The following is a 17,066-nucleotide window of genomic DNA, read 5'->3' as shown; positions in this document are numbered from 1 at the left end:
ATTCTTATATTTCTGTTACTGGAATTCGTGTTATTTTAGCTGGGATATAGAATTCCTATTATAGTTGGAATTGTGATAAATCTGTTGCAGTACAAATTTCCACGATTCGTCCTTATTTAGCAAATCCTTCTGTACCTATTTACAACTACCGCACTGATTCGATTTACAGTTTCAATGTTCTGATCGGGATAGTCACAGGTCAGCGCATCAGTAGATTTTCGGGCCCTTTGCGGTAAAAGGGAAACCAGTCTCGGACGTCCAGTGGACGTGGATCGGGTGCTGTAGGCGTTTCTACGCGCCAGAACGCCCACTGGGAGATGTTGGTTTGCCAACCAAATGGCAGGGCGTAGCCAGGCATCGGACCCCACCGGTACCCCGTTAGTCCCAGCGAGTCGACAGTCCCCCTTTTTTCGTTAGACCGGGTCGGACAGAGAAGGAGTGAGCCCCCCATTGCTCGGTGACTCGGTTAGAGCGACACGAGGGGACCGGTGGCCCAACTGACACGTTATTGCAGCGGTACCCCTCGCAACGAAAGCCACGCGCGCTGCCTGCTTATTCGTTTTCTTGTTTCGCATCCTCGTTCAGGACGACCGGGGCCACGCTTTCGTGGATCTCCCTTCCGAGCCTGTTTTTCCTTCCATTTTCCTTCTTCTTTTTTTTCTTTCTCGCGGTCCATCCGTTCTCTTCCATCTCCCCGCGCGTGTCCTGCCCCCCCCCGCCCCTCCCCCGTCGCCAAGTTAATGTGTCTTGTCCGTCCTTCTCAATCCTCACCACCGTCCTTCTGTCATAGTAGCCTTTTTGCCTCGGGCTATCGGTGCCGCCGGCGCGCGTCCTCCCCTTGGTAGCACCACAAACTACCTGTTAGTGAAAACAACTAGTTGTGTCTCTGTTAAGATTGAATAGTGGGTGACAAATATACGCACGGATTTCTCGTGGCCAGCGGATCCGAGCCGCCGCCAGGATGGACGTCACCAACGGCATGAGACCTATATTCGGAGGCTACCCGTTTCAAGGTTGGTAATCGGAATGCGTGAGAAGTACTCGACATGCCTGTTGTTCGGGAGGTTTTCCACAAGATTACAACGAACTTGATTTTCCTTGAGACACGTGTCGGTTTAATCGCGCTAAATTCAACGAGGGGTTGGAATGGCAAACGATGTAAGTGCTAAAAAAAATAAAATAATTTTTCTAGTGGAAAAAGATGTGAATTACGTGGGGAACGCGGTGGAAAAAGTTATAGGTGCTAGAATAATTTATTTTAACTGTTGGGGCTATCGGAAGATAGAGCTAAAATCCTAAGTGCCATTTTGCTGTGGTGAGAAAAGATGAAAGTGCCAGTAATCTTTTTGTTTCCCTCTAAATCTGCGAAGATGGTATACGCGGAAAGTCCATAGCGTTCAAGTGATGAACGATGTAGGTAAGTGTCAAGACGAACAGACATGCGCTTTTTGTTTCTACGGATAATTTTAACTACTGGCACTTACATCGTTTACCAATTCAACTCCTCGGATCACTTAATCCGGTCGATAATGTTTGCGCGGTTTCAAATCACGCAACGACTGTAACGTATGGAAAAGTCAGATTGCTTTTGATGAGAACTTTTTCAGTAAGTGACAGCGAACTACGAGTGCGATTGCACTATTCGAGGTGCCTGTCCTGTAGGAATTTTTCAAGTTAGTAATTATCTGTTTCTTCCAACCGTAAAGGAATATCACATTCAGGGTCGAAATATCTAGGTATCACGTAATCTTGTAAAGCTGTTAGTTGCCGAATTTGAGCATGTGTAAATGTTCCCGTTGCATTAGTGCGTCAAAGAGTTCTAGATGTCATTGATGGAATACTTTACAACACTGTAACAAGTTTTGTACTTGGATTTACCTATTTAATTCAGAGTAGGTAATAAATTTAGAAAGTGGGAATGTTAAACTAAAATGATAATTTAGGGAACAAATATTAGAAATCACAATTTATATGTGATGATTATAGTTTGTGACCTCTGGATACTGGCTGTATAAACTTTCCTTTGAGAGTGTTCCAATATCTTGCTGATAAGTAGCCTCATTAAGGGTCGAAAGACACAAGCTGTTATTGTATGAATACCCCTTCGTGGTCACACGGGGTGTATCGCACTCAAAAAGCAATTTTCGAGTCAAAATGTCGCTTCTTTACGACTTCCAAAGTTGAAAAATCGTTTTTTTCCCACAACCGTGGAAAATCGTTCATTTTCAACTACAAACTTTATCATATCAAAATTTAAAATGTAAATTTTTATATGAAAAATTTTAATTTGGGAAAAAAGCGGTTTACATTTTAAATTTTGATATTATAAGTATTACGATTGTATAAGTTTTGCAAATGTACAATTACCACTGAAAATTTAAAACATTAAACATTTAAAAATACGCAAATGGTAACTCAAAAAATGACGCTGGGGTACAGTGAATCTCACGCAACCAATTTGTGATTATAAGAAGGTGCGACCACGAAGGAATACTATCAGCGGCAACAGTATCACTCCAAAAGGTTGTAGCTTTTACATATTTGTGGGCCGTAGCCGGTGTCACCTGTGAAAACGCGAGACGCAAAATCCTCAATTGCTTTAACGTGAAACAGGGTATGTACAGTGAGTCAAAAAAGGATTTATACACCTAGTTTTTTTGCAATGACTTTATACAAACAAGTGTAATGTTACGGAGGTACTGTGCAACTTAACAATTTTTCATAATGCGTTTCAAAAAAATAATGCGATGAAAACAAGAATTTGGAAGAGAAAAAAGTATTTGTACACTTGTGATTCTACTGGTAAATCCTGGAAATAAGCATGCACCGTCGTGACACCGATCAAAATGTAAATAAGTGTTTGTTTACATAGTGGTCTTGGGCTGCTTACGGTGGTAGTACGTCCTCGAACTTCATACAGAAGCCATCGCAACAAAGAAAATTGAAATAACCATATCCGTGCAAGATCGTGTTATTTTTCTTCGAAAACGTGGAGAAAGTTGTGGAAAATTGGCTAAACTTGACATCTAAACTTTACGACAGTGCAATATATTGTTAAAAAGTACGAGAAAATAAAAACTACAGAAAATAAGCCACGGTCAGGTCGGCCGAAGATACTTACAATTAGAGAGCGTCGGAGTATTATTAAAGAAGTTACAAAATATCGATTTGTAAGTGCTCGAACACTATACAATGATGTCGCGTCAATATTAGGGAAGAATGTATGTCCCCAAACTATTAGAAATGTTTTGCATTCTGCGAAAATACATGGCAGAGCTGCGAGAAGGGAACCATTCATCAATAAAGCGAACAGAGAAACACGGCTAGGTTTCTCTAAAACCTACGTAAATAAACCAATCGAATTTTGAAAACGTATTGTCTCCTCAGAAGAAATTAAGGTGAATATTTGGTAATTATGCAGAACAGGTGTTTCCTCACCGATTTTGACGACCTTGAAATATGTTGTCGGGGACATGATTCTGAACAACTTTTTCCTATACATGTTACCGCCGCCAGACCTTCGTTTCCGAGATATTTGCGAAAAGCTACTCTTGACTTATTCCGACGCAACGCATTCTATTTTTCAACTTGTCCCGGGTATTAGTATTGGTTGGCGCTAGATTAGAGCAGGGGGCGCTCGCCCGTTCGCGGCCGCGTAGAGCATGATAGCGAACCGATGTGAGTCGGGGTGTTGACAGAAACCCCTACACACCCAACAGGTGCTCTCGAGGGCACCTTATTTCTAGCAAAAAAATTATGTTTTAGAACCAGAGTCATCCTAACATCCGGCGGCGTCGGCACCGCCGAACAGAGTCAGGGTGTTGACGGCCATCCGCAAGTTTCTGGTTCAAATCTCCAAACTCATATCGGGTCGCTACCATGCTTTACGCGCCCGCGGACGGGCGCGCGCCTCCTGCGCTGACCTATCCCCAACCAATACTAATACCCGGGACAAGTTGGAAAGTGGAATGCGTTGCGTCGAAATAAATCAACAGTAGTTTTTCGCAAATATCTCGAAAACGAAGATCGTACGGCGGTAACATGTATAGGAAAAAGTTGTCCAGAATGTTGAGTTTTACAACATATAAAAAAATCGTTGAAATCGGTGAGGAAACGCCTATTCCGCATAATTACCGAATATTTTCGGCTGAAATGGGAAGAAATGCGTCTGGAGAAAGCCAATACTGAACTTCAACAAAAGAATCTTATACCAACTGTTTTGCACGGCGGTGGACACGTGGTGATACAGGGCTGTATGGCGTACAGTGGTGTTGGAAATATTGCATTTATCGAGGGAACAATGAATGCCATGAAGTATATCGAGGTGTTGCGTGATAATTTAAAAGAAAGTGTAGTTAATGTGGGCCTAAGTGGACTTACTATTTCCAACAGGATAACGACCCAAAGCATATCGATAAAAAACGAGGGAATGGTTGTTGTACAATGTTCCCAAACAATTGATTGCACCACCTCAATCCCCCGATAATAATCCTATAGAAAATGTATGGCACCTGTTGGATATAGAAGTGAGGAATAGAAACTTATTTAAGGGGTCATGCTCAGTCAGGAGGCCCAAAAAAGGGTGGTCTTTGGAAATTTTTTACCAAAAAGCTATAACACATTTCTCAAAAAATCTTTTTTCCTTTCAAGGATTGCATCTAGTACCGTGAATCGTAATTTTTTCATTTAAAAATATTTATCAATAACTATGTTATTGTCCATCACTCGAAGGTTCTCTAAAAAAAGGCTTCTGCGGTGACCACTGCTGCTCGAAAGTCGATCATCTGAAATAAAAAATTCAAAAGAATTTACTTATTATATTGTATTATCTAGTATTTGAACGAAGGATTTTTTTATCCGATGCTTAGTTTTCTGTTAATTGACGAAAATCAGGCATGATTTATGATAAAAATTGAAACTTTTACTTTAAACATCAGCCATTTTTTCCCAAATCAATATTTCGAAAAATACTTCGTTCAAATACTAGATAATATAATATAGTAAGTAAATTCTTTTGAATTTTTTATTTCAGATGATCGACTTTCGAGCAGCAGTGGTCACCGCAGAAGCCTTTTTTTAGAGAACCTTCGTGTGATGGACCATAACTTAGTTATTGATAAATATTTTTAAATAAAAAAATTACGATGCACGGTACTGGATGCAATCGTTAAAAGGAAAAAAGATTTTTTGAGAAATGTGTTATAGCTTTTGAGTAAAAAATTTCCAAAGACCACCCTTTTTTCGGCCTCCTGACTGAGCATGACCTTTTAATAAGATTGATTCTAGAAGAGTGGCCAAGACTGTGAAGGGAAATAACCCATAAACTGGTAGAATCTATGCCAAGAAGATTACAAGCAATTATTAAAGCGAAAGGGATGTATACAAAATATTAATCATAATGTACAACTTAAACAATCATAAGCTTTCTACCATAATTGTAAGTGTACAAATACTTTTTTCACTTCCAAGTTCTTGTTTTTATGGCATTACTTTTTTGTAACCCATTATGAAAAATTGTTAATTTGCACATTACCTCTGTACATATTACACTATTAATGGAAACAGTTTTTGTTAGTGTATCGCGCAGTTGTGCTAATTGAATTACACCGTAATTTAATTACATTGTATTTCAATTACATATTAATTCAATTACGTTGTAACTCAATTACATAATTCAAACTTTTCAATTAATTCAATTCCTAATTATTGTAATTGTGCGTGTAATTGAATTACAATGTAATTGAAATACAGTGTAATTAAATTACAGCTCAAAACTCAGAAGAAGTGAGAAAAAAAGTGGAAAAAATGTAACAAAGGAGTTTATTTCTCTTTATATGTTAAAAATTTATGAATAATACCATATTCAGCACTCATAACAATTTATTTCTGTTCGAAACCTTTATCTACATATTTCTTTCCCACCTCTTATTACCTCTTAATTCGTAATTATAGTTCAATTACATTGTACTATGCAATTACAATTGCAAATACATTGCGATTACGAATTGCGATGTATTTTAATTGAATGCGAGATCTGAATTACGAATTACAATGTAATTGAATACGATGTAATTGAATTATTTTGTAATTATAATTCATGGAGTAATTCAATTATAATTCTGCACAACTCTGGTGTATCACTTGTTTGTATGAAGTTATTGCAAAGAAACTACTTAGGTGTACAAATACTATTTTGACTGACTGTATGCACTTTTCAAACTAGCCCATGTTAGCTCGAAAGATAATTACACAAACAAATTTCCCAAAGCCCATAAGGTTTTCAAATGACACAATTACAGCAAGTTAGTACTTCCATTCATTAAATTCGCAGGCTTTTTATACACTCGTTTTACTAACAAGTACTGAAATATACATATATAGGGTGTTTCGTAGTAAGTGGGAAGTATTGCAGGAATTATTCCACTTTATGGATTGAAGACACAAAAGTAAGGAAGTAAGTTCATATAAACGTACGTCCGATATGACCTTCCTTTCGAGTTACAGCCGTTTTTCTGTTGTACCAGTTGTTCACACTCTACAAGTCACTGTTCGAATAACTCATCGTTTCCAATAAAAATTTAGGATTACTACTAATTCACGACAAACATATCTTGTTTCACTGAACACAGTCTGTGACTACTAACTGTTCCATTCACAATGCAAGTATGTTATACACGTCAGTGTTTACAAATTAGTCTGTCCTCGTGACCCTCAAATCTTCCAGATAAGCAGTAAATCAATATCCAACTACATACGTACGTATGCTGTGTCAATACGCGGAAAAGATTGTTGCAACACAAAATAGGTTGTAACTCTGAAACTAGGTCATACCGGATATACGTTTACATGAGCTTTTTTTAATTATTTTTTGTGTCTTGAATCCACCCCTGCAATACTTCCTACGTACTACGAAACACCATGTGCAATAAAATATACTTGAAACATTGACAAAGAATTTAAAAGAATCTTCATTAGAATTTGGAAGAATCTTCAAAATTTTTAATGAACACGAGATCGAGAAACATTTTAATTTCTGTCGAAGTGAGCGAACTCAAGGCGCGGCGGGTATGAACTAGAGCTCATAGCTTTCCACATAATTGAGTAGTATATACACTCAGGTATCAAAGACGGTAGTGTGAACGATAAGAGTTGGAGGAAGAGATTGAGTACCTGTTTGGATTTGAGGGTTGGTTAGGTACATAGAGTTGAACAGATTCCTATAACACGCGTGAAATTCTGGGCGTGAGAAGAGGCGCGATTGGAGGAATGCAGTGTGACCGCCGTCCAGATTCAGATGTTAATCAATACAGCCGTTATTGAGAAGTCGTTTAGTTTAGAGTCGTTGGTTAAAGGTATATCAGAGTGGTTTTATTATAGCCTCACGTTTCGTGGTAAATATTAGTGTTAAATGTGTTTATTATATAATTAAGGTCCTCCTTTCGTGATACATACTTGGCTGTCCATCATCCTTTCAACAGTTTCGAGGTTTCAACAATTTGTTAGAATGGTTTATCAACAAAATGCTCATGTACCCTGTAACGCTGAAACTTGATTGAAATAATAACCTAAATAAAAACAGGCGACGAAGAGTTTACAGGTTCATAGTACCTACTCTGAAGAGTAAACTAAAAATATAAAGTTGACATAATCTCGCAAATCAATGCCAACGATAATACATCAATATTAAGATCAGTATCAATTTCAATTGTTTATGTCACTCTTTACAAAACATTTTGTGTATCTTCATGCTATATTCCTCTTCAATAGAAATCTGACAATGGAACGTTTTGACAGGAAAGTTTCAATTGAATTTCAAATTGGAATTCGTTTGTAGAACAGCTAAAAACACTAGCCACAGTTTGTATTATTTTTTTCAGAGCGCGAAACACCCCCTTAAGGGGACTAGACAGTCGAATAATCGATTTTTTTTTAAATGCCGCTTGGTTTATAGTAAAATTTGCAAAATTGTAGATTTGGCAGCTAAAAACGTCAAGCGGCAACGTATAGCGTCACTTTTGCCCAGAAACTTTAAATGCGTTTTTTTCGAATATTTTTTTCTCTTCATTTTTTTCTGATTGCGAGCGAATTGAGGTTCAAATCGACTTGGAAAAAATTACAGGATGTGTAGAACACCTATCCTATCCGCACCATCATTGTTTGTGTGCTACCAAAATCCGGTGACTTCTTAATTTTTTTATGAAAATCTCGAATTTTTACGGATCATATCAGAGGTTTGCGCCGAAATGACACATGTTCTACACATCCTGTAATTTTTTCCAAGTCGATTTTAACCTCAATTCGCTCGCAATCAGGAAAAAATTAAGAGAAAAAAATATTCGACAAAAACGCATTTAAAGTTCCTGGGCAAAAGTGACGCTATACGTTGCCGCTTGACGTTTTTAGCTGCCAAATCTACAATTTTGCAAATTTTACTATAAACCAAGCGGCATTTTATTGAGAAAAGATAGTACTTTCGGAAACTGCAATAAAAAAATCGATTTTTCGACTGCCTAGTCCCTTTAAAGGGGTATTCTGGTCTGACGAGGCGTTTTCGTCGCGTTTTTTCGGAATTTTTTTACAAAGATCCCATCAATTTTATTATTATCTAGTTTATTGCTACATGTTTATTGGCGTTTGAACTATCTTTACAAATTTTGTCAACAGAAAAAAATGAAAATCAAGTGGAGTTGACTGACCTAAAGTAATGGTGAAAAAAAACATGGTGTCACGGTGCCCATGATTGGGCTCGTTCTAGTGATCTATAACAAAAAATGAACAGAGATTCTTTATCCGTATGCCTGTGGCTATCCTCCTTACCAGAATGCTAAAAAAATATTGCAAATTAAGCAAATGGCGGCGGTTTGAAAATTAAGTTTCGATTTTCGCACAATTTTTCAACTTTAAAGGTCTGTGAAAGTTTAAAAGCAAAATATTTTTTCACAATTCTGGTAGGGACGATAGCCACGTGTGTGCTGATAATATATGCAAAACTTGGACTGAGTTGGTCCAGCCGATCTTGAAATATCACGGTCACCGTTTCGAAAAATATGGTTTCGAGAAAAACGCGTTTAAGCTTTGCGTACAATTTAGACAGAGAGTTGACCTAGGAGAGTAACGGCCTCTTCGTAACCAAATGGTCGATTTTTATGTTTTAAAAGACACAGAAATGCACCCCCCCCCCCAAAAAAAAAACAGTCCGCCGCAACTTTGACGAAATACACTTGCATGAACAAAACTGTTCCACGTCGCCCATCCCGCTCACAAGGGAACACCGCGAACCCGGACTCACCGATTGGAACGCAACTTTGTCGGTTTTTAGAGTGATTCAAAACAAGAACAACGGTGTCTTTCATTTGGGCCCTATCGCCCTTTAAGGAGGTGAAAACTAACCTCAAAGTCAAATTGGCACTTCCACTTTTTCGCGTATTACTCTCAAAGTACAACAGACAGAAAAAAATGTTTCAAACAAAAGTTTAATGGCGCAATAAGTGCTACAAACTTCCATTAACAAAATTTTTGAAAGAGTTTTTTTCGACAGTTATATATTTTTTTGTAACTCTTTTAAAAATTTTGTTAATGGAAGTTTGTAGCGCTTATTGCGCCATTAAACTTTTGTTTGAAACATTTTTTTCTGTCTGTTGTACTTTGAGAGTTATACGCGAAAAAGTGGAAGTGCCAATTTGACTTTGAGGTTAGTTTTCACCCACTTAAATGGCGATAGGGCCCAAATGAAAGACACCGTTGTTCTTGCTTTGAATCACTCTAAAAACCGACAAAGTTGCGTTCCAATCGGTGAGTCCGGGTTCGCGGTGGTCCCTTGTCAGTGAGCGCGCCATCTACCTACCCATTCTGCACACTGTAGCTCTGCAAATAATACGAATTGGAAAAAATCCTTTTGCACATGTATTACCCATATAATCTACCTGTAGAATATGCAAAAAAAAAATAGATTTTTTTTGCCCGTCAGACCAGAATACCCCCTTAAACTGTGAAATAATCTTTCTGCAATTAATCACAAAGTATTTGTCAAGTCGAATGATGTTTCAGATAAAAGTGCAGAAAACCCGTCATTCCTTTAATTCTACGAAACAATTATTCGCCTACGTCTACAAGGTTTAATAATATCAGTATGTGACTTCAATTTTAAACGGGCTAGCACCGTTTGCTGTGAGTTGGCATTATGAAGAACAATTTGTTTCTCTAATGGAGTACATCATTACTGTCCTTAAGCGTGCAACGTAAGACTCCTCTGAAAGAAACTTTTCAATTTCTTAAGACTTATTTCTGTAGTGAAACACCGTCCGATCTTCGAAGTGCTCGTGCGTGCGCGAATGAAGCAAGCTTCTCGCCGTCGACTAGTACAATCCCACCTTATGCACGAGTTTGACATCAGTGATTAACTGTATTTTCCTAAATAATATATGCAGAAGTAACACCGATCGAATGCCCATCATAAAGCGGAATCTTTGTGAAAAAGCGATTACCGTAATCGCATCCTTCCGGAGGTTGTTCGTGTTCTGGACTGATTTTTCCATGGAAGAACGTTAATTAGAATGGTAGTGACGTGACGTACGATGCCAAAAAGCTAATGCCACGTACGGTAGGATGGATAATTCGACTAACGATCGGACTTTATACTCGTTAGTCTTGGAAACGTTCTCCCGTATGCGCAACCTCTTCAATTTTACGGCTGTTAGGCCTGTTTTTGGTACTCCTTGACTCAGGCTCGCCGACCTGTTATCTGATTTCACGTTTCGAACGTTAAGATTCAACCGTTAATTTCAAGCCCAATCATTAAGGTACATATACACGACGACACTTTTCTGTCTAGACCAAGTGCCTTTTGTGTCTAGCTAGAGCTAGTCGCGGTGTCTTCAGTCTAGCTCTAGCTGCAACTCCCGCGACGATAGGTCAAACTCAGTGTCGCGGACTGCTCTAGACAGTTTCCAATCTTCCGGAAATTGTTTTGAATGTCGTATACACTTGATCTAGACACAAAAGTGTCGTCGTGTAGACGTACCTTTACAATTGCACTCTAGATTTTTCCTTTTCCATCTCCAAACTACCTATGGAGGGTAGGGTTCGGCTAAAAGTCCCGTTTTTCATATAAAATTATGTAAAATTTAGTAATAACAATCTAGAGATATCTGGTGTTATATTGTATAAACTATAACTATTATGCTTTACGTTCACGAAGTTCGTTTGTTGATATTGTTATTTTCTGTTGAGTTATTCCCACGCAAGGGGCAAAAAGTCCCTAATGTCTTTTCGTGTAATATTAACCCTTAGTACCATAGTGTTACACGAATTGAAAAAATCATGCGCGCCACTTGGGGGCTTTTTCATGAACTTCAAAGCGTTACTTTACTATTACCATATGTAACAAGTGTCTTTAGGGCAGAAATACATCCGTAGAAAATCTACTGTGACACACTGTCTCGTATTGTTGATTACAACTCTTAATTTCGCCAGGACCACTGAAAATACCAGGTAAATGCTAATTTTCCTCTCAATTATTTCGGATTTCCCTTGTGAATAAAGTTGAGGTCGAACATAATAACGTATGCAACACTAGTATAATATTCTGCAAAACCGAGCATTGGCTTCACATTATAATGAATAGGTACCTTTATGCATAGTTTAACATTGGTGTTATATCTATATTTTTTCATTTATATAAAAAATTGTTACACTAGGAAGTATTTGCTTATTTTTACGATGAAATATGGACAAACATGGAGCGATAAGAATTTTTTTGAGTAAAATTAAAAAATCATGGTACTCAGGGTTAAACTAAATAGTAAAATAACTCTTTTCAAATCAACAAATATTTATTAATATTTATTAAAATATTTATAAAATATAAGTCAAAGGTTCACTTTGAACTAAAAACTAAAAAAAAATCGCTCAACTAAAACAAAAACACTATTTAAAGACTTTGGCATCATTTCTTTATACATTAGCCATCTTATTGTGAAAACAAATAATAGAATATATGTTTTCAGTCTGAGGATCTTTTTGCCCCAATGGTACCTCTATAGTTTCTGTGATATATACGTTAGAAAATATTATCATTCAGCAATAGACAATATCATGCACACGTTACTAAAGGAACATACAATCTTAACGTACTTGGGTAAAACGCTTTTAAACTGTGGTTTACGTAGTATGAAACAATAAAGACGACGTATTTCTTTTGGTATTCGATACAGAAAATAACGAAGGCGTCGTGCAATTCGCACGAAGGTCCAGGAGCGACTGGCGACTCTTCAGTCACCTCCGTTCCTTCTCGCCTTTTACATAGTATACTGCGAAACTCAATATATGTATTGCTAAGGAATAGAGATTTTTAATTCGGGACTTTTAGCCCCACCCTACCCTACTTTTGAACCTCCTTCCTTCTTCGACTTTGCTTCTTCTCCCCCGTAATTATATATTCTGTTACACCGAAGAAAATCAACACGATATATCTAACGATGTTAAGAAACCAAAACAGGTTAACTTGTGTGTTTATTAAATTTTCAAAAGATCATCACATGACGTGCGTAGATCGATGGACATTAACACATAATTAAATTTTAAATTGTATATTTTTCTGTTCATATTTTTAATGAAAATTTTATATTTAATAATGAACCGTGACTATAAGTTATACCTAATAGTTTTGGTACAGTGTGTACGAAAAAGGGCTGGTATGATCTTACAAGGGGAGGACACCATGAGGTAGACACCGATTTTGATGAGCTTTGGCACGCTGGATCTATGTAGAAAATAAGTAAATGGGTGTCCGAGCGTTTCTGCCAATGAGCCTTGATAATAAAGATATTTACATGTAAATTATTAAAAATTTCATAGTGGCCGTGGGGTTTTAGTGGGTAAGAGTCCCACACTACCCTGGCGCCCACGGGAGATTCCCTTCTGGAGGCGTCTGGGTGCCTTTTGAAGATGTTTCTACGTTAAAAATAAACTTTATAAATATTTTTTTTAATAAATTATTTTTTTTACAAATTATTTTTTATAATTTTTTTTTAGCTTCAGGAAATCTTCAAAATGCACCCTGACTAATTCAGAGGGGAATCCCCGGGGCGCCAGGGTAGTGTGGGATTTTTACCCATTAAAACCCCACGGGCACTATGAAATTTTTAATAATTTCCATGTAAATATCTTTACCCATACAGCACACTTCGTGGCGGCAACGTTGCAGGATCGTTGCTGCAACTAGCATTTAAACTTAAAATATTTCCGTTGGTTATAATGATACGAGAAAATGTCTAAGGAAAAAAATGTTTGCTTCAGAGAGACAATTATTCTGACGGAGACGATTTTTTTCTCGAGGTTATATTTTCCGAAATTTCAAGATCATCGATGGTTTTTTTAATGGGATGACGCATTTTCATTACTATAACATTATAGCCAATAAAAATACAAATTCAACCTTGTATAATATGTTGTCCTTTTTGTCTAGCAATCACTTTTCCCTGAAACATTTTCTCCTAACATTAAAAACAACGGAGATATTTTAATCCCTTCGTTCCCATGGACGTGATATGTCGCGACGCCGATACTGTTGGTATAAACTCACAGACGAGTTATCACGCGACGCAATGCCCTTCCTGCGATGCTACAGACGACATATCTTGCGTGCTTCATTATTAAATTAAAAGCTTTAATTCGGAAGAGTGGTAAGAGTGTTTTTTCTTCCACCTTTCGCACAATGGAACGTCATCCTCAATTAAATTATATCGATTACTATCCGTATCACTATCGCTATCACTTATAATACGATTCCTTATTCGTGGCATCGTGACCTGCTCTCATGAACAACTACACAGGAACTGATTCTCACAACATAGAAGCAAGCTAACAAAGTAATCGGCGGACTACAGCTACCGCGGAGCATAAACAGAAGACTCGTCTGTGGCATCGCACAAACGGCATTACGTCGCGTGATAACTCGTCTGTGAGTTTATATCAACAGTATCGGCGTCGCGACTTAACACGTCCGTTGGAACGAAGCAGTTAAGTTTAAATGTTAGGTGACTCACCATGTATATTTTAATGTGTAGAATGACACAGGGTGGAAGTTGTGGTACATACCTACATAGTGTTACAAAACCCTAATGGAGTTTGTCAAAATGAGTCTTCGTTTTTGAATAATTTGAGTTTAAAGTTTTGAATCACCGCACAGTGGTTCGAGTATACTACATGCTAGCTGGACAAAATTATTTTTTCGCGGTATTGGGTTTACATGGGGTTGAAATTGTTAGAAACAAACCTGATTCGTATCACAGTTTATTATTTCACTAAAAATATCAATAAAATGAAAATATGCCTAATTCAATAAAGGAAAAAGAACAAAACGACAGTATTGTACTTTAACTATAATTATCAGTTATAACATTATGTTTATTCCTGTAATTTCTGAGTATTCTGTGGAATTTTAAAAAAAATCGAGCCCCAGTTTACTCACCTAACATAAAATGGCTATTGTTGTTATATTTCAGACTCTATAATGTAATGTAATCTAATTAACAAGAAATTAATAGTTATAAGGCTCACTTATAGTTACAGTTAATCTATAGTACGTGTGGAGTCTGAAATATAACAGCTGTGCTATTTCTCCTGCCGAGCGTCGCACCCGAAAACAATTCACAAAATATAGTTTTGCAAATTTTTGCAGATCGATCCTGTCATTAAAAAAACCTGAAAGTCTCTAGTTTCCGTACATTCAATCCTTGTTGCGTGGAACTACGTGGAACATATAGTAAAACACTGTTTTAATAGCCATTTTAAGTTAGGTGAGTCAACTGTGGCTCGAAAATTTTTTAAAATTCCACAGAAAACTCAGAAATTACAGGAATAATCATAATGTTATAACTGATAATTATAGTTAAAGCACAATACTGTCGTTTTGTTCTTTTTCTTTTATTGAATTAGTCATATTTTTATTTTACTGATATTTTTAGTGAAATAATAAGCTGTGATACGAATCACGTTCGTTTCTAACAATTTCAACCCCATATAAACCCAATACCGCCAAAAAATAATTTTGTCCAGCTAGCATGTAGTATACTCGAACCACTGTGCACCGGTTCGAATCCCCTTGGGGGAAAAGAATTTTCTTTGAGAAAAAGAATTGCGGGCTTTATACTTCTATGATTCTGCACACATTATAATACCGTTATTTATATTCTTGGCCCTACTGCCCGTATCGTTGCAGGAAGCGTACATAAAATTATTGCTGCACCCTTGCGGCAACGTTGCGTCAAACATTGCAATCTTACACTGCAACCATCCTGCAACTTTGCTGCAACTAGAGTGCGCTGTATTGGTATTATTAAGGCCCATTGGCAGAAACGCTTGGACACCTATTTACTTATTTTCGACATAGATCCATTGTGCCAAGGCTCATCAAAATCGGTGTCTACCTCATGGTGTCCTCCCCTTGTTAGTTCGGTCGATAGAGATTTATATCTTTAGTGACTTAATGGGTACATGTTTTAGTTTCTAGTTCCTGTCCTTCATCATCAATCTCCTTAACTGTCCATAATGTAATGCATGTTAAAAATATCTTCTTTGAAAAAACCGTTCTTAATACAAAATACCTAAAATGATTATTTGTCGTGTAACTATGTGATATAGCAAATATCTATAGGTACGTTTCGCAGACATGAATCTTAATATTATTGATTTTAAATTGTTATATGCGTACGATATTAATTTGAAAATGTTTGACAGGGCTTATTTGTAAATACAAAAAGTTCTAACTTCAAATTGTACCCATTTCAATTTTCGTTTGAGAAAAACAGAAGTTTTTACAACTAATACTTGTAGTTCCGACAATGTACTTAGATATTGTCCTTTTGTTATTCTATGATAGGTACTATTATATATTCCTCGTCATCTATGATGTGTTGCCATACATCATTCCTGAAAACTTAATTTGAGAAGCCCAGTGGAAACCTAGCACATGCCACCGTTTTCTGATTTTAGAGGAAAGCAAGTTGAAGGAAAAGTTATTTTCATAAGAAATGCGGTACGATATTGTAATTATTTTAAGCGATACTTAAACTATCTGGTAAATGACAACTATTATCCAATTTTTGCTAAAAAAAACCTTTGTTAGGTCAGTTTTTAGTACATTTTACTTCGAATAAATCATTGCTTATTGGCTCCTATAATTTGAATATTTTTGAACAAATTGGAAAATTATATTGCTAAGTATGTGTTGTGTGTTTAGTAAATCACTAAGAAATAATAGTATAAATAATTAATCTCTTTATCGGTTATATCCATTTTGAAAAAAATGTAAAATCTGTGTGTCACTACTAAGGCTGTTCGAGTACTCGGAAAAAGCGAGCCGAGCCGAGCTGAGTACCCGTAAAAATCGAGTGGCTCGAAAGAACCGAGCGGCTCGATAAAACCGAGTACCTACCTAGAATTTTTTCGAGCTGCTCGAAAGAATCGAGAAGCTTGAATTTTTTCGAGCGGCTCGAATATACTTGGAGCAGATCTAAATTTTCGAGCAGACCAACTGTGTCGAGTAGCTTGAAGCTTGAACGTTTAGGGCAATACGAATGTTTCGAATATTTTAGGATACTTTTATCTACGGGAATGTAAATAATGTTTCTCAATAAGTAATGTGAATAATTGAAATGTAAACTGCAAATAATATTCTGCAACTGTTGAAAGTAAGTACTAAATTCGAATTTCTCTTTTTTCATGTTTTTCACGTATGCATGAGCGTATTCATATACTTCTCCTTATTTTATCTTTCATATCTTGTTACTTTTTTTCTTTATTTTTTGTATCTTTTTTATTACATTATACGTCTATGGATTTCTGTCGGGTCACTGTTAACAAAGGTTGTTACCGGTTAATAAGAAATGCATAAGTATAAATAAATAAATAAAGAAACGATTAGTTGAAATACAAATATATTAAAAATTAAGACATGAGTTTTTCCTTGTGGTTCTAGATGAAATCTAATTGTTCGCAAAATATGACATCTCTACGCCGTGTAGTTTAGAGAAAAAAAAGCGAATTGGCAATTCATGATGTGTCAA

At 36.8% G+C, this 17,066-nt stretch overlaps 1 protein-coding gene across 2 annotated transcripts in view; it reads left to right on the top strand.

Annotated features, from left to right (window-relative positions):
* The first annotated feature begins 746 nt into the window (after positions 1 to 746).
* LOC143369385 (protein gooseberry-neuro) overlaps positions 747 to 17,066 on the top strand; it is a 125,115-nt gene continuing 108,795 nt past the window's right edge. Inside the window, exon 1 of one of the 2 annotated variants that reach the window (XM_076813256.1) lies at positions 747 to 1,013. In XM_076813256.1, coding sequence (XP_076669371.1) covers positions 962 to 1,013 — 52 coding nt within the window. In that variant the 5' untranslated portion in view covers positions 747 to 961. The remainder of the gene's footprint in view (positions 1,014 to 17,066) is intronic. The other variant, XM_076813257.1, reaches the window with a different exon arrangement.

Source organism: Andrena cerasifolii, chromosome 5 (assembly GCF_050908995.1).
Source record: "Andrena cerasifolii isolate SP2316 chromosome 5, iyAndCera1_principal, whole genome shotgun sequence".
Lineage (NCBI taxonomy): Eukaryota > Metazoa > Arthropoda > Insecta > Hymenoptera > Andrenidae > Andrena > Andrena cerasifolii.
This window is presented reverse-complemented; position numbering and strand designations above follow the sequence as displayed.